Raw genomic sequence first — 18628 nt, forward strand, 5'->3', positions numbered from 1 at the left:
GTTGGCAATTACCCTTACTGACTGAGGCATCATGGGCCGCAAACTCTTAATTGCTTTTTTGGACTGTTTGTTTTTTTGTATTAATGAGGCGGAACCATGGCGAGACCCCTAAAACATGTGCCTCGCCTTAAAGGTTAACATTTGTCTTCATTAAACAAAATGTGATAGCCATACATCAGCACGCTGAACCACTATTCCACTAATCATCGTGCTCATCTTTATGATGACCATTAATTTGCTTTTACTAGATGTGGCTGAAGGGAGTCTTGTGTTTTTGCTCTCGCACTTGGGCACTTTTACAAGAGTGCACCAGGGTTGAAAAGTCCGCTTAGTACCTTGTAAACTGCAGCTACAACTTTATTATCCAACATGTGGCTTTTCGGTTTGGTTTTGTACAAAATAAAATCCACTCTAATGTATAGTACACATTGGGGGAAAAACCATGCTGGCTGGTTCTGTTCCTCCTGTAGTACAAGCCATTGTTACAACTTGATCAGTGAGTTCGACACAAACCCTGCTGCGCAAGTCCTTACTCTGTGGAGATCACAAGTTATTGTATCGTCTCGTCCTGCAATCCTTGTTTTCCAGGGGCTGGGGAAGAATCAGGTATGTGTGTTTGAGTTAGTAGTTATTCTTACTGACTGCGGTATCGTGTGTTTCGATAACGATATTCAAAGTTTCACAACTGGTGAGTTAAATTCATAATCAAATGGTTTATTCTTTTCTTTCCCGAGATCTAGGTCCCGCTCCTGGAACAGCGTACAGGCAGGAATGAAGAGGTTTTTTTTCTTCTAACCTGCTGTCCTCGAAGCCGGCATCAGGTTTTCGGGGGAACGAGGAGTGGGACTTACTGCTCTTCTCAGATGACGGCACCAGCCAACTTACCTGGCAGGTCCCGCCGTGTGGGACCGCGTCTAATCCACGCCGGCGGGACTGGCCAAAAACCGACGGCCGCTCGGCCCATTGGGGCCTGGAGCATTGCCGGGGGGGCTGCTGCCAATGGCCCCTGATCAGCGGCGCGTCGATCCTGCCCCTGCAGGAAAACCGGCGCCGGAATACACGGCAGCCAGCGTCGGATCGGGATTCACGCCGCCTCCCGGGGATTCTCCGACCTGGCAGGGGGTCGGAGAATCCTGCCCCAGTTGGAAAGGAAAGAAACAAGTCCCTCTTTCCCTAACTCTTACAAAAAAGTTAAAGATGGCAGAAAGTAGGTGCTGTGCTGTCTACTTGTAGCAAAACAATCTCCTGAATTGGCTGCTCTTCCTGTTCCTGCACCGTGACCTCTGGTGTTCCCCATGGATCCATCCTTGGCAAATGGTCCCTAAATCGCTGGCTTTTAAAGCAGACCAAGGCAGGCCAGCAGCACGGTTCAATTCCCGTTCCAGCCTCCCCGAACAGGCGCCGGAATGTGGCAACTAGGGGCTTTTCACAGTAACTTCATTGAAACCTACTCGTGACAATAAGCGATTTTCATTTCATTTCATCCACATGCTGTCCTTAAAGGCACGGTGTTAGTTTTCACATTAGACGCTGACGATACCCAGATCCACTTCACGACCACCTCTCTTGACTCCTCCACTATTGCTAAATTATAAGTCTAATTGTCGAGCATCCAATGTTGGATGAGTAGGAATTTCCTCCAGTTAAATATTGGGAAAACTGAAGCCATTGTTTTTGGAACCCACTCCGAACTCAGTTCTCTAACTCCTCCCTCTCCTTAGCAACAATCAGAAATTAGTCCAGACTGTTCCTGACCTTGGTGTCACATCTGATCCCGAGATGAGCCTTTCACCTCATGTTCATGCAATCACTGAAATAGCGTCATTTGAACCTTGGCCCCTCACTCAGTTCACCTGCTGCTGAAAGCCCAGGCCATCAATACCTCTCGACTCCAACGCACTTCTGGCTTGTCTTTAACATTTGACCTATGCAAACTTGAGATAATTCAAAACTTTGCTGCCTTTATCTTAATTTGTAATAAGTCCTGCTTCCTCCATAACCCCTGTACTTGCTGACCAACACTGGCTCCCGCAGGAGTAGATGGCCATTTCTTCAGTTGCCAAGGTTCAAAGCTCAGCAATTCCGTGTCTCGACCTCTCGTTCCGCCTTTAGAACACTTCTTGAAATGCATCTTTTTGACAAAGATTTTAGCAATCTGACCAAATATCTCTTTATGTAGCTCAGTGTCACACTTTGTTATATAATGCCCTTGTGGTGAAGAACCTTGGGACGTTTCATTACATTAAAGGCACTTATATATTGATATAACTTTTTCAAAATGTATTAATGAGACATGGGTGCCACTGGCTACCAGTATTTATTGTCCATCCCGACTGCCCTCGAGAAGGTGGTGAGAAGCTGCCATCTGGAACCGCTGCAGTCCCTGTGGTGTATGTACACCCACTGTGCTGTTCAGAATATTCCAGGATTTTGACCCAGCGACATTGAAGGAACGCCGATGTATTTCCAAGTCAAGGTGGTGTGGGGCATTGGAGGGGACCCTGCAGGTGGTCGTGTTCCTATGCAACTGCTGCCCTTATCCTTCTAGATACTAGCGGTCGTGAGTTTGGAAGATGTTTTCTAAGGAGTCTTGGTGAGTTGCTGCAGCGTATCTTGTAGGCGGTACACACTGCTGCTCCTGTTTGTCACTGGTGGAGGGAGTGAACATTCGTGGATGGTGCACAGGCTTTCGGCAGTCAGGAGATGAGTTACTTGATGCAGGATTCTTAGTGTCCGATTCCTCCCCAGAATGTTGATAGAGGGGGATTCAGCAATGGTAATGCCATTGCACGTTATGGGAAGATAGTTACATTCTCTCTTGTTGGAGATGGTCATTGCCTGGCACTTGCATGGTGCAACTATTACTTGTCACTTGGCAGCCCAAGCCTGAATATTGTCCAGTTTTACGTCATTTGGGCATGGACTGCTTCATTACCTGTGGAGTCGCAATGGCGCAGAACATTTTGCAGTCATCAGCAACATCCCCACTTCTGACCTTATGACGGAAGGAAGGTCATTGATTAAGTAGATGATGATGATTGGGCCTGAGACACTACTCTGAGTGACACATCCTGCTGCAGTGATGTCTCTGAACTGAGATGATGAACATAGAAAATAGGAGAAATAGGAGCAGGGGGAAGCCTTTCGAGCCTGCTCTTCCATTCATTCTGATCACTGTTAGCCTGTTCCTGCCTTTCCTCCATATCCTTTGACCCCTTTAGCCCCAAGAGCTATATATAACTTCTTCTTGAAAACACACAATACTTTGGCATCAAATACCTTCTGTGGTAGTTTCTCAAGCTATTCTCAGACAGTCTGCACTGTTTGGAAAGACTGGAACCTCTCTTAACTGAACTGCAATGAGAGCAAACGTCTTGACTGCTGTTCACAGCTTCGTATCGAACCCCACTGACCTGCTTTCTGTAAAATGCCTGATAATGGAGCTCCACCCAATAATGACACCATCTTACCTCGCTGAAATCAAACCAACTCCACAGGGAATCCCATTAATCCAAACAAAACAGCATTAGCCCAAGCTTTTTACGACAGTTTAATTGCACACCTGGTTCCCAAAACCTTAGTCATCTTTCAAACTAGGATTTCTTTCAAAACAAGACTGCAGCAGTCTCACACACATGCACTAACCCAGGCTTTTAACCCTTACTGCACCAAATGCCTATAATACAATACATCTAAAATTCTAACATTCATCACACTACGGCTCCTTGATGTCACTCTCAGTGAAACGCTGCGTTGACGACAAGGGAAGTCACTCTCACCTCACCTCTTGAGTTCAGCTCTTTTGGGTCCATGTTTGAACCAAGGCTATAATGAGGTCAAGAGCCAAGAGAGCCTGAGAGAACTCAAACGGAGTGTCAGTGAGCAGGTTATTGCAGAGTAAGTGCCCCTTGATAGCACTGTTTCTGACCCCTTTCATCAATTTACTGATGATTGAGGATAGGCCGGGTTGGTTTTTGTACACAGATCAAAGCTGCGTAATTTGCTGAGTAGATGCCAGTGTTGTAGCTGCACTATAGCTTGGTGAGGGGCACGGCAAGTTCTGGAGCACAAGTCTAAAGTTCTATTGCCAGCCTATTGTCAGGGCCCATAGCTTTTGCAGTATCCAGTGCTTTCATCCATTTCTTGGTATCATGTGGAGTGAATCGGGTTGGTTGAAGACTGGCATCTGTGATGCTGGGGAGGCCAAAGTGGATCATCCACTCAGTACTTTTGGCTGAATATCGTTGCGAATACTTTGGCCTTCTCTTTTGCACAGATGTGCTGGGCTCCCCTGTCTTTGAGGATGGGGTGGTTCAGCAGCCTCCTCATCCAGCGATTTGTTTAAATGTCCACCACCATTCATGACTGGGGACTCCAGAATTTAGATCTGATCCCTAGATGCGAGATCACTTAGCTCTGCCCATCGCATATTGCTCATTTTGTTTGGCACACAAGTAGTCCTGCATTGTAGCTTTACCAGGTTGACATTTCATTTTTAGCTAAGTCTGGTACTGGCCCTGGCACACCCTCTTGCACTCTGGCCTTGGCACACCCTCTTGCACTCTCCGTCAAACCAGAGTTGATTCCCTGGGTTGGTGGTAATGGTCGGATGGGGGATATGCCGGGCTATGAATTTATAGATTGCGGTTGAGTACTTCTGATTGAGTACAATTCAGCTGCTGCTGATGGCCCTCAAGCGCCTCATGGATGCCCAATCTGGAGTTGCTAGATCTGTTCAAAATCTATCCCATTTTGCACAGTGGTAGTGCCACACAACACAATAAAAGGAATCCTCAATGTGAAGACAGGACAATTATCTCCACAAGGACTGCCATGGACCAGTGAATCTGTGGCAGGCAGTTTGCTCAGAATGAGGTCAAGTATGTTTTTCCCTCTCGTTAGTTCCTTCAGCACCTGCTGCAGGCCCAGTCCAGCAGTTATGGCCTTTAGGTCTCAGCCAGATTGGTAATTCGTGGTGCTACCGAGCCAGTGTTGGTGATGGGACATTGAGGTTCCCGAACCAGGGTACATCTGTGCTTTTGCCACCCTCAGTGCTTCCTCCAAGTGGTGTTCAACATGGAGGGGTACTCATTCATCAGTGATACCTCGGTTGGGTCTGCCCTGCGGTCGGGACAGGGCATATGCAGGAATGGTGATGGTTAGGACATTATCTGTACGGTACAATTCCGTGAGTATGTCAGGTTGTCGCTTGACATGTCTCTGGGATAGCTCTCCCAAATTTGGCACAAGCCCCAGTTATTAGTAAGAAGGATTTTGCAGCAGGGTCGACAGGGCTGAGTTTACTCTTGTCTTGTCCAGTGCCTAGGTCAATGCAAGGAGGTCCGTCCGGTTTCATTCCTCATAGACTTGGTAGTGGTTTAATACAACTGGGTGGCTTACTCGGCTGTAGCTGAGGGCAGTTAAGAATCAACCACATTGCTGTGGGCCTGGAGTCACATGTAGGCCAGACCAGGTAAGGATGGCAGATTTCCTGCCCTGACGACATTAATGAACCAGATGGAGTTTACAACAATCGACAATGGTTTCATGGTCATCGTTAGACTTTAATTCCAGATGTTTGATTGGTTGAATACAAATCCCCCCCATCCGCACCAGTTTCACCAAGTTGATGTTGTGATTATGCTACTTAACTGGAACTAATAACCCTGACAATGTGAGTTCACATCTCGCCCGGTTTAAGAATTTGAATTCAGTTTTTAAAATAACAAGTTGACCTCCCTACAAGTGACCATGAAGCTGCCGATTGTCATAAAAACCAAACTGGTTCCCTGACATTCTTTAGAGAAGGAAATTTGTCATCCTTACCTCATCCCCCCCTACAGACAGAAACAGGGGAATGCATAATAAGGGTCAAAGAAATGGTTGAGCAATTGAATACATACTTTGGTTCTGTCTTCACAAATGAGGACAGAAATCATATCCCAGAAATGTTGGAGAATGAAAGGTTCAGTGAGAAAGAAGAACTGAGGGAAATCAACATTAGTAGAGAAATGATGCTGGGAAAACTGATGGTATTGAAGGCGGATAAATCCCCAACGCCTGAGAATCTGCATCCCAGAGTGCTTAAGGAGGTGGCTCTGGAAATAGTGGATGCATTGGTGGTCATCTTCCAGGATTCTATAGACTCTGAAACTGTAGGGCAGCACGGCGGCCTAGTGGTTAGCACAACCGCCTCACGGCGCTGAGGTCCCAGGTTCGATCCCGGCTCTGGGTCACTGTCCGTGTGGAGTTTGCACGTTCTCCCCGTGTCTGCGTGGGTTTCGCCCCCACAACCCAAAAATGTGCAGAGTAGGTGGATTGGCCACGCTAAATTGCCCCTTAATTGGAAAAAATAATTGGCTAATCTAAATTTATAAAAAAAAAAAGGACTCTGGAACTGTCCCTACAAATTGCAGGGTAGCTCACGTCACTCCGATATTCAAAAAGGGAGGTAGAGAGAATTCAGGGAATTATAGACCAGTAAGCATAACATCGGGAGTGGGGAAAATGCTTGAATCCATTATCAAGGACTTTATCGCGGAACATTTAGAAATCAGTGGCAGGATCAGTCAGAGTCAGCATGGATTTATGAAGGGAAAATCACGCTTGACAAATCTGTTGGAATTCTTTGAAGATGTAACCAGTACAGTCGACAAGGGGGAGCCAGTCGATGTGGTATATTTGGACTTTCAGAAGGCGTTTCACAAAGTCCTGCATAAGAGATTATTGTGCAAAATTAAAGCGCATGGAATTGGGGGAATTGTATTGAGGGGGGTAGCAAACTGGTTGGCAGAGAGGAAACAAAGAGTAGAGATTAATGGGTTCTTTTCAAATGGCAGGCAGTAACTAGTGGGGTACCACAGGGATCAGGACCCCAGCTATTCACAATATATATCAATGATCTGGATGAGGGAACAAAATATAACATCTCAAAGTTTGCAGATGATACCAAGTTGGTTGGGAGGGTGAAATGTGACGAGGATGTAGGGATCCTACAGCATGATCTGGACAGGTTGGGCGAGTGGGCAAATCAATGGCAGATGCAATATAATTTGGATAAGTGTGAGGTTGTTCACTTTAGAAACAAAAACAGGAAGGCAGATTACTACCTGAATGGTTGTAAATTAGGAGAGGGGAATGTGCAGCGGGACCTGGGTGTCCTTGTGCACCAGTCGCTGAAGGTAAGCATGCAGGTGCAGCAGACGGTAAAAAAGGCTAATGGTATGTTGGCCTTCAATGAAAGAGTTTTCGAGTACAGAAGCAGGGATGTGTTGCTGCAATTATACAGTGCCTTGGTGAGGCCACACTTGGAGTATTATGTGCAGTTTTGGTCTCCTTCTCTGAGGAAGGTAGTTCTTGCTCTCGAGGAAGTGCAGCAAAGGTTTACCAGACTGATTCCAGGGATGGCGGGTCTGTCATATGAGGAGAGATTGACTAGGTTGGAATTGTTCTCGCTGGAGTTCAGAAGAATGAGGGGGGATCTCATAGAGACTTATAAAATTCTAACAGGACTAGACAGGGTAGATGCAGGGAAGATGTTACCAATGATGGGTGTGTCCAGAACCAGGGGTCACAGTCTGAGGATTCAGGGTAAACCATTTTGGACAGAGATAAGGAGAAATTTCTTCACCCAAAGAGTGGTGAGCCTGTGGAATTCATTACCACAGGAAGTAGTTGACACTAAAACTTTGAATATATTCATGAGGCAGCCGGATATAGCACTTGGGGAGAATGGGATCAAAGGCTATGGGGAGAAAGCAGGATTAGGCTATTGAGTTGGATGATCAGCCATGATGGTGATGAATGGTGGAGCAGGCCTCCTCCTGCTCCTATGTATCTATGTAACCGCTCCAGCAAGTACTACACCCCCCTCCCACGCAAGGACATCAGTCCCGATCCTGCCCATATGTAACCCGTCCAGTTTGTACTGGTCCCACCTTCCCCCAGAACCGGTACCAATACCCCAGGAATCTGAAACTCTCCCCCTCACGCCATCTCTTCAGCCACGTATTCATTCGATACATCTTACTATTTCTACTCTGACTAGCACGTGGCACTGACAGTTATCCTGAGATCACTACTGCGGAGGTCCAACTTCTCAACTTTCTTCCTCACTCCCTGTATTCACTCCCTATATTCTGCTTTCGGGACCTCATCCCTTTGTCACTATGTCATTGGTCCCATAGACAGACACAAGGTAATTATTTTACTTCTCTGCCTTTTAATGGAATAAATATTGACCGAGACACCAGGGAGAGTTCTCCGCATCTTCTTCAAAATAGTGCCACAGGATATTTTATGCCCATTTGTAATGGCTCTTGGCGATTTGGTTTAACATCCCATCCAAATGACACTGCAACACAAAGGTACAGACGGAGGCCACTGTAGCTAGTTCAGTCATCCAATTAGATCTGATGATTATCTTAACTCCATTTAGCCACCATGGTTCCAAATTGCTTAATACCCTCTCTGACAAAAAACACTCCGTCTCAGTATAGAAATTTTCAATTGACTCCCAGCCTCAGATTTCCACTATATTTTGTGTGAAGAAGCGCTTCCTGACACCAAGCGCTCTTGATCACCCCCGATTTCCTTTGGCTTCCCTGACCCACCCCCCACCTTACCCCACTGGTCCTCTGGAGCTGAAGGCATGGCAGCTTCTGTATCTCTCCCTGCTCCTTGATGGATAGCACCGTAAAACCTGTCTCTTTGACCAAATCTTTTGGTTACCTGTCCTAATTATCTCCCTGTGCAGCTTGGTGCCAATTTTTGACCGATGCAGCATGGACTGTTTTTGTTTACATTTCAGGTGCTATATAAATGCAAGTTATTGTTGAACCAATTCAACGGCAGCTTCTTGTTAATATTTTGGAAAGAGTACAAAAATTAATTTGCTGCATTATCTAGAAGACTCTTTGATCACTTACGCTCGCACTCTTCGATGTCCATGTTGAACTGTTTTAAGGCTCCCATGGTGATCTGTCTGACCTCGGTATCCAATAGCAGCTGCAGTAGGGATGTAGATAGATGTTTGCACGCAGACATGCAGGCCGTCTGTGCCACTTTGCCCTGAAAAATCAAAATTAAACTCCCATCAGACATTAAATCCTCAATTCCCCAAACCCAAAATGAACAATCAGAAAGGCCTTGGTGACTTTCTCAAATTAAAATGAGTCCCACTGTTCAATACTGAATCTTTGATTATTATTTTGAAAATTTTTCCAATTAAGGGACAATTTAGCGTGGCCAATCCACCTACCCTGCACATCTTTTCGGATTGTGGGAGTGAGACCCACGTAGACACGGGGAGGACATGCAAACTCCACACGGACAGGAGCCTCAGATTATGAAGGGAAAGACACCACCAACCGGTTGATATATAAACATACGAAATAGGAGAAGTAGGCCATTCGGCCCCTTGAGGCTGCTCCGCCATTCGATATGATCATGGCTGTTTGTGTTTTGAATTCCACATTCTCATCTAACCCCGATAACCTTTGATTCTCTTGCTTAACAAGAATCTATCTGTATCCACCTTAAAAATAGTGACCCCACCTCCACTGCCTTCTGAGGCACTGGTTAGCACAGTGGTTAGCACTGTTGCTTCACAGCGCTAGGGATCCGGGTTCGATTCCCGGCTTTGGTCACTATCTGTGCTGAGTCTGCACGTTCTCGCCGTGTCTGCGTAGGTTTCCTCCGGGTCCCGAAAGACGTGCTGTTAGGTGAATTGGACATTCTGAATTCTCCCCTCGGTGTACCCGAACAGGCGCCGGAGTGTGGCGACTAGGGGCTTTTCACAGTAACTTCATTGCAGTGTTAATGTAAGCCTACTCTTGACAATAAGATTATTATTCGTTGCACAACCCACTAAGAAAAAAATATTCTCTTCATCTCTGTTCTAAAAGGGCAGCTCCTGGTTTGAAAACAGTGGCTCACCCAAAAGCAGGACTATCATTTCCATGCCCACCTTGCCACTTAGTCATTCCTCACTCTTCTTGAGAAACAAGCCCAGACTGTCTAACCTTTCCTCAGTCGCCAACCTGCTCTTTCCAAGTATCAATCGCATAAATAAAAGCAAAATAGTGCGGATGCTGGAAATCTGAATAAAAGCAGAAAGTACTGGATAAACTCAGCAGGTGTAGCAGCATCTGTGGAGAGAGAAACAGTGCTAACATTTCAAGACTCTTCCTCTGAGCTGATCGTTCCTCTGAACCACTTTCAATGCATTTACATGATAAGTCTCATGGCTCATGAGTCTGGGGCGGCACGGTAGCATAGTGGTTAGCACAATTGCTTCACAGCTCCAGGGTCCCAGGTTCGATTCCCGGCTTGGGTCACTGTCAGTGTGGAGTCTGCACATTCTCCCCGTGTTTGCGTGGGTTTCCTCCGGGTGCTCCGGTTTCCTCCCACAGTCCAAAGATGTGCAGGTTAGGTGGATTGGCCATGATAAATTGCCCTTAGTGTCCAAAATTGCCCTTAGTGTTGGGTGGGGTTACTAGGTTATGGGGATAGGGTGGAGGTGTGGGCTTGGGTAGGGTGCTCTTTTCAAGAACCGGTGCAGACTCGATGGGCCGAATGGCCTTCTTCTGTACTGTAAATTCAATGATCCATGTGTGGGGAAGAGAGTTTGTGTGATTTCCACTTTTGTGTGCTAGTTTCTTCTTATTTTCAGCCTGTTGGCCAGCATCAATGCAAAAAAAGAGCCAAAAGTGTAAGTCTCTCCCTATCAGTACATAATCTCACCTTTGGGAAGTTCTCAGCTGTGCCTTCTCTTGGTTGACTGTGGTGAATGCCTCTTTAAAGGCAGCAGTTAGGGTCACCTGGCCTCAGGGATCTATGGGACTGAGAGTGGGGAATCACCCCAAGGGGAGGAGTTCTCCTGAGGCAGAGGCATTCCAGAATCAGCTACAGACATGTAGCATGCTCTTGTAGATCCTTGTAAATAAATCCTTTATTATTCACTAATGAAGTCTGTGAAAGTGTATAATTACAGTGACACATGGAAACTGGGTCCATCACTAAAGCTTCTGAGCAATTCACAGGTTTCGGATGGAAATCACACAAACTCTCTTCCCCACACATGGATCATTGAATTTACAGTACAGAAGGAGGCCATTCAGCCCATCGAGTCTGCACCGGTTCTTGGAAAGTGTCCCCCCGGATATGCAGTGTGCTAGCCCACTGACAGATGGCACTTATGAATCAAGCTCCCAGCGACAGTGAATAGCTTCACATCCTGTGGGTGCTTCAGGAGAATTGAAGGCTAAAGAGAGTAAACACTGACAAAATATCTGGAGTGAAGGCCAAAGACAGACTGATGTCTAAATGTGTTATCTTTCCGATTAGTCCTGCAACCAAGCCGGTGCCAAATGTACTGCTTTGCACTCCTGTGCCAGTCTACGTCACTGGGGAGGTGAAGGAGTGGATTCATTTGGGCAGCCCAGCCTCTCCGTAAATTTTGTCCAGGCTTGTGCCAAAAGAGGACACTACAGTTGTTAACACAACGCGGGAGACAGCAGTTATCAGTGATCAGCCCAATTCAATTGTCATAGAGAACGGGTGCTTCAGGCTGTCGCCGACGTTGGGAGGGACCATTGTGCTTCACTGTTCGGCCACCATCCACTTAGAGGCAGGCAGCCCGGAATGGGGGCTTGGAGCTCAGAGTCTTTGCTCAACAAGTGGACGGAATCCATTACACCAGGCAAAGAAAGATTGGCAAGCTGGAATGTCAGGAAAACATGCACAGGACTGACAGACGAATCACATTTGGTCGGAAATTTGTGCAGCTGTGATCGACAGGGAACTTGATCGGCTGAACATTGGGCATAACTTCCCAACCAGAGACCAGGCTCACTGAGAGCAGATCACTGAAAGAAGAAGAATATTACATCTTCTTCTGGTAGGGGAAGAGTTCAGGGGAAACATGTGAAGCAAGGTGTAAGCTTCGCTGTAAGGAACGCGCTACTCAATAAAACAGCCACAAATGGTTCAGAACATATTCTCGCAACTAAAACAGAGCCAGTTATGTTCATAATTATTATATATATTTTACTTGTTTATGGGACATGGGCTGGTCCAGCAGCCCATCCCTAATTGCCCCTGAGGGGGCAGTTAAGAGTCAACCACATTATTGTGGATCTGAAGTCACATTTAGGCCAGACCAGGTCAGGATGGCAGATTTCCTTCTCTCAAAGACACCAGTGAAATGAAATGAAAATCACTTGTCACGAGTAGGCTTCAATGAAGTTACTGTGAAAAGCCCCTAGTCGCCACATTCTGGCGCCTGTTCGGGAAGGCTGTTATGGGAATCGAACCGTGCTGCTGGCCTGCCTTGGTCTGCTTTCAAAGCCAGTGATTTAGCCCAGTGAGCTAAACCAGCCCCCGAACCAGATGAGTTTATATGACAGTCGACAATGGTTTTGTGGTCATCAGTAGACCGACCGGCAGGACACTCCCAGCAGAGGTGGCAGCACAGTGCTACAAGATCGGGAGGGAGTTGCCCTCAATATCGACTCCTGACCCAATGATGTCTCTTGGTATCAGGTCAAACATGGCCAAGAAATATACCTGCATTTATGTCATAACTTGGTGTATCCTTATGACATCCCTAAGTGCTCGATGTTCAATTAGGAAAGGAGATTCTCGAGTGTCAGTGTAGCTGCATCCATGTCGAGTTAACTGGGAATCTTCCCGGCACCCCCCATCATTCCCCTGACAATTCGCACTCCCTCAGTACTGCACCAAAGTGACTACCAAGGTGCCGTGGCCACGTTGTGGAGTGGATCCCTGCGACCACATGTGGCAACCCGATACACATTCGTTCAAGTGCCGTTGTGGGGAATTTGGCACTCTTTTTAAAAGATTTTTCCGATTAAGGAGCAATTTGGCGTGGCCAATCCACCTACCCTGCACATCTTTTTGGGTTGTGGGGATGAGACCCACGCAGGCATGGAGAGAATGTGCAAACTCCACACGAACAGCGATCCGAGGCCGGGATCGAACCGAGTCCACCGTGCTGTCTGTTGTGCGGAATTTGGGCCGAAGAGAGAGACGAAAAGAGAGAGAGAGACACACACAGCAGACAGACTGAGGAAAAAGAAATAGAAAATGAATACCAAGGGAGAGCAGGGTTTAGGCTCAAGTTGAAGTATTTCCTCTGAAGCAGGCTGCAAACATATAGTAACATTTGAGGCCCACACACATAGAATGACCACCTGAGTGAGGGGGTGGCTGGCATTGTTGGAGCTCTACTGCAACAGAAGTCAGTACTTTCAAGCGAGTAGGGGAAAGGTTGCCTGAAAGAAAGTCCAGTGTCCTTTCTGTAAGTAACAACACAGAGCTAAAAGCAGGGGTCTCAAAAATTAGTATCGACCATACACATCCCTCTGCTTAAACTGGGCTTGGGGCAGCCAGTGAAGTGAGATCTCTTGCAGAGTGGATGTGCATGAATGAAGACCCTTTGCTCAATTATACAAGGATCAATTCCACTGTTATTAACTATCAAAGTACCAATTCTTTGTAGCTTTTTTTCTCAAAAGTAAAATGTACTCTGTTTTTCTTCTTCCAACATCTGGAAATCCTCTATTCTGTGGCTTCCTAATTCCAACTACTATTAAATGGAATTTAGAGGAATAGAACCACAGAAGATTTCTTCATTTGTGGCATTCTTAAGTGGACTCACCACAACCTCCTGGCCCTCAGACTTGAACTCTGGACTGTTCCATGTCAGCTCCTCCCTGTCTTCTCTTCACGGCTGCTTCAAGTCTCCCCTAATCTCTACCAGACCCGAGCATTCCAAAATCTCTCATGCCAGCATTTTGGTTGCCGTACCAAATCCAAGCCCGTTACTTTATCATTATTTTAGTCCTCCTGGGTTGTTTGTTCCTTTTTCACTCCCATCATGAACCATGGATCTTTCCACTTTCAGGTGTTTCGGTTCCCCTCAGAGCTATACCCATGGCCAAATGTCAGCCTTCCCTCTCTCCTCCTATCGTTCTGGGTTTGAATCTTTTCCCTTTGGCATTCCCAAGGCAACCCATCACAGCGTCTGTTGTTGCCCAACAGCTAGCCTCACAGTCATCACCAATCTGCAACTTGGCCTTTCCCCCTGGCATAATCTCCTCCGTCAAATATTTCACCTGAATCACCATTAAAATCATTGTAAGGAGTCTTACACCACCAGGTTAAAGTCCAACAGGTTTGTTTCGAATCAGTAGCTTTCGAAGAATCACCTGATGAAGGAGCTGCTCTCCGAAAGCTCGTGACTCCAAACAAACCTGTTGAACTTTAACCTGGTGTTGTAAAACGTCTTACTGTGCTCACCTCAGTCCAACGCCGGCATCTCCACATCATTAAAATCAGTGTCATGTACCCTCCATCAAACCCCAGTATGTTTCTTCTCGAGATGTCCTTTCACTTGACCTATTCCCTGGGCCTCCAAAATTAGCAAATCGTCATCCTCAATGTCTCAATGTCTATTTCAGTCCTTACCCTCTCTCCTCTAAATTTAAAGTTTCGCCATTCTCCTGAAATCTCTCGCTCCAAATTTATTGTTACCCTCTCCATCCTGCCATACCTGGCAGGCACTCTATCCCTTTGGTCTCATTCTCTCACAAGACAATCTTCAAGCAGTTGTTTGCATTCCCATCCGCTTTACTCTCTTTCAACCAAATTTCCTTCTGCACCTGCCCCTGGAAAATATTAAGTAATTTCTTGAACAGTATATTGCCTAGCTCTTCATCCAATTTGCTCAACCACTCCTTCAAACACACCTTGAATAGTCTTGTCCCTGGAAAATCCTTCACCATTTCCTGATGTGATCAATACATTCACATTCACAAATCCAAGAGATGCAAACTTCAGAGTACAGGTGCACAACTGTCTCAGCTTCCTCTTGCCAGATGTGGTGTGACTACAAACGTTAGCATTTATGCTTTCCATTGCCCACATGGCCTGCCACACAACACTCAATCTGGAGGGAAGGAAAAGATCCCAAGCTTCGATCTCTACTCCCAACCACATCTCCTGAAAGCTCACGCCTCTATTTCCGACAGCCACACCTTACTGCGTGAAGAACTCATCGACTACTTTGTCTCCAAGGTAGAATCCATTTTTTTTTGGTGTACAAGAGGCTGCTTCAAGCCTTCATTTCCAGAGACTGCAACAGACAAGCAGTTCCATGCATCATCAAGCAGGGAAACTAAGTTAGATAAATAAGAGTGGGGGCTGTTGCTGTTAAGCTCTCCTGCATCATGACAGCCCGTATGATATGGAAGAGAGATCAGAGGGGAGAGGGAAATACGTCTGGCTGACATGGAACATATGACGCGCGGTGGTCTAGATCTTGTCAGTGAAGTCCCAGCTTCACGCTGCTCATCACACTTGTTAACCCTAATCCATTTTTAACTGCTTCTACTGTTCCCAATCCTTCCTGGCCCATTAAGAAAAACTTTTCTCTATCCCAAGCCCTCCACTGCTTGAACCCCGATGACTTTATTTTCTCCCTGTCACTCCCTCCAACCCACTCAGCATATCCCATTCACCCTTTCTCACAAAACCCATTTCCCTTCCTGGTTACCTATTTTTTTAAAAAATAAATTTAGAGTACTCAATTATTTTTTTCAATTAAGGGGCAATTTAGCGTGGCCAATCCACCTATCCTGCACATCTTTGGGTTGTGGGGGTGGAACCCACGCAGACACGGGGAGAATATGCAAACTCCACATGGACAGTGACCCAGAGCCAGGATTCGAACCCAGGCAGCAATGCTAACCACTGTGCCACCGTGCTGCCCATTGGTTACCTATTTTAACCAATATGGTAAAGGGTTCCTTTGCCTCAGAGAATGCTCCCCAACCTTTAAAACTCTTGTCCCCCCAATCCCCTTTCCCCTTAGAAAGAAACCATATTCAACCCCTCATCCTTTTAATAATGGTCCCATCTAAACTTCAATTGCTCTACCAGATCTGAACCCTTCTCTCTATAATCCATTATTTAAATCTCTCAAAGCTGCTCCTTCCATCATCATCACCTATTACCATTATCCTGCTTTAACCTTATCACTTGGGCGGAACGGTGGCACAGTGGTTAGCACAGGTGCTTTACAGCTCCAGAGTCCCAGGTTCGATTGCCGGTTTGGGTCACTGTCTGTGCAGAGTCTGCATGTTCTCCCCGTGTCTGCGTGGGTTTCCCCCGGGTGCTCCGGTTTCCTCCCACAGTCCAAACATGTGCAAGTTAGGTGGATTGGCCATGCTAAATTGCCCTTAGTGACCAAAAAAAGGTTAGGTGGGTTACTGGGATAGGGTGGAAGTGTGGGCTTAAGTAGGGTGCTCTTTCCAAGGGCCGTTGCAGCCTTGACGGGCTGAATAGCCTCCTTCTGCACTGTAAATTCAATGATTCGCTAACCCTTCCACTGCCTTGGTGTTGTTCAAAACAATCACTTTTGGCTCCGGCGCCAACACCATTCCTTTTCAGACTAAACCGTAGCGCTATATCGACGCCTTGCTAAATTTCGCACTCCACATCCTCTCTGTCACAAGAAGCAACAACATTCACTTCCACGTCATGGCCCACCTCTGCTCCTATGTCTACCTATCTGCCACATAAACCCTCATTGATGCTTCTGTAATCCCCAGACTCGATTATTCCAATGTTCTGCTGACCCGCGCCGCCCATCCATTTCATTTCATTTTTAACTAATTTAAATGTCCCAGTGTCACATCATGTCATTCTGAGTCAGGCCACTCGGTGCTGGCTGGCTAATTATTATTTATTACTACTCAATACACCTGGCTGCCCATCATTCTCAGCTTGATCACCTGTGTGACAGGTCAGTTAAGCCAACAAATGGCAGCTATTAATATAAAAATAAACACAGTGGCGGAAGACTGCAGAGGTGGTGTGTAATTCAACAGTTCAAAATGTACAATCGTTCTAAACATAAAAAATAAATTATTTCCACTGTTTTATAGTGTTTCATGAAATCCAGATGCCCCCAGAACCAGCACAGACTTGAAGAATTTACATTCTTGTAGCATAAAATTTGGTTGGGCGTCACCGCATGTTTCAGTGACTCTCGTCATAGCTTTTGCGTCCGTTTCGAAACTGCTGTATCCTACGGTACAAATTCAGAGTTCCCGCACGCGACCTGGCAGAACATTCAGTTTTATTACACCGGGTGTTTTCTTTTTTGCCCATAATTCTGGAGATTTACACGCTGCTGGCATATATTTGCTTACCCCTAGTTGCCCTAAGAAGCTGATGGCAGAACCAAGTGTCTGCCTGGACCACTCCATAAAGCAGTCAAGAGGTAATCACATTGCTGTGGAACAAGAGTCACATATAAACCCAGACTAGATACAGACAACAGATTTCCTGCACTAAAACCAAGAGATTTATTGTAACGACAAACTGACCAGCTTCACGGTCAATTTTGCTGATACTAGTTTTGCATTTTTCAATTAAGTTCAAATTTTAAAATCACCGATGTTGGGATTCGAACTCACGTTCTTTGATTTATTAGTCCAGGTCTCTCGGTTGCAACACCCTAAAATGAAACCTGGAAGATTAGCTGCCCCAATGGCTTCAAAGAGTTAAAGGCATTGCCCGTGTACTACTATAGGCACACATTGTAGGGAGATTCAGTACACAAGCTGTGCTTAGTCACTGAATCTCAGTCCGAGAGGAAGGGCTATTGAGACACGATTCAAGCTCCCGATTTAAGTGGCATCAACAGGATTGGACTCGGCCTGAAACGTGCACAGATCAGCCTCACACACAAGGTACCAGAGGGCAACTAATACGCTGGAGTCAGCACCATCCGAATAAAGGGTTGATACTGTTTTCTGAGGGTTGTTGGCATGGCGGGTGGTGGTGGGGGTTGGGGGGGGGGTGGCAGTGGAGGTAAAGGTTTGATGAGACACAGGATCTATGGGGCATTGTTCTTAACCATTTCGCCACCAATCAGGCTTCAGGAAATGGAGCATGGAGTTGTTTAACTTTATTTATATTTCCGAACTTTTAAACTCTTCAATTCCTGGATCAGGAATAGCACAAGGGAGGCAGGGCTGTAATCAGAGAGTGTCCTCAGTGCTTAACAGTAGCACAGTTGTTTAAAAAGTTACAAATATGTTAACAATTACAGGGGGGAGCGGGGACCTGAGAGTCTGTACCGTTAATTATGAAGCCCGGTTATCAAAGGGCTCGTTAACAAAGGCACCAATAAAATTACTGTTAAAATAAACGTACATTAATCTCAGAATACAGTAGTACACGCAATCAAGACAAGCTTCCTCGCTTCAGCCAATGAACTGCCACTCCACTGAAAACTTTCCACCCATGGCCCCTGATCAGTTTCAGGTTTAAATGTCAAGTGAGGTGGTTGGGGGTGGGGCAGGGAGGGAAAGTAAAGTAGATGCTAGTGTCGAACATCCAAATGAGAGCAGAGAAACTCTAACTGAGATAGTACTCTCAGCTCACATGTTAGATTCATGCCACCTCCAGAAACCTAAGCACAACATCCTCCTGTGCAGTGCTAAAAGAGTGTTGCACTGTCAGAGGAACCATCGTTTGAATAAGGAGGTAAATCGAATTCCGTCTGCTCTCTCAGCTGGACATAAAAGATCTCATG

General features: G+C 46.1%; 1 protein-coding gene across 6 annotated transcripts in view; it reads right to left on the reverse strand.

Annotated features, from left to right (window-relative positions):
- The window catches only part of exoc6b (exocyst complex component 6B), a 658566-nt gene that overhangs the window by 124393 nt on the left and 515545 nt on the right, over positions 1-18628 (reverse strand). For all 6 annotated transcript variants that reach the window (XM_038793136.1, XM_038793134.1, XM_038793132.1 and 3 more), the window contains one exon: positions 8928-9069. In XM_038793136.1, the coding sequence (XP_038649064.1) occupies positions 8928-9069 (142 nt within the window). The remainder of the gene's footprint in view (positions 1-8927; positions 9070-18628) is intronic.

This window comes from Scyliorhinus canicula, chromosome 3 (assembly GCF_902713615.1).
Source record: "Scyliorhinus canicula chromosome 3, sScyCan1.1, whole genome shotgun sequence".
Lineage (NCBI taxonomy): Eukaryota > Metazoa > Chordata > Chondrichthyes > Carcharhiniformes > Scyliorhinidae > Scyliorhinus > Scyliorhinus canicula.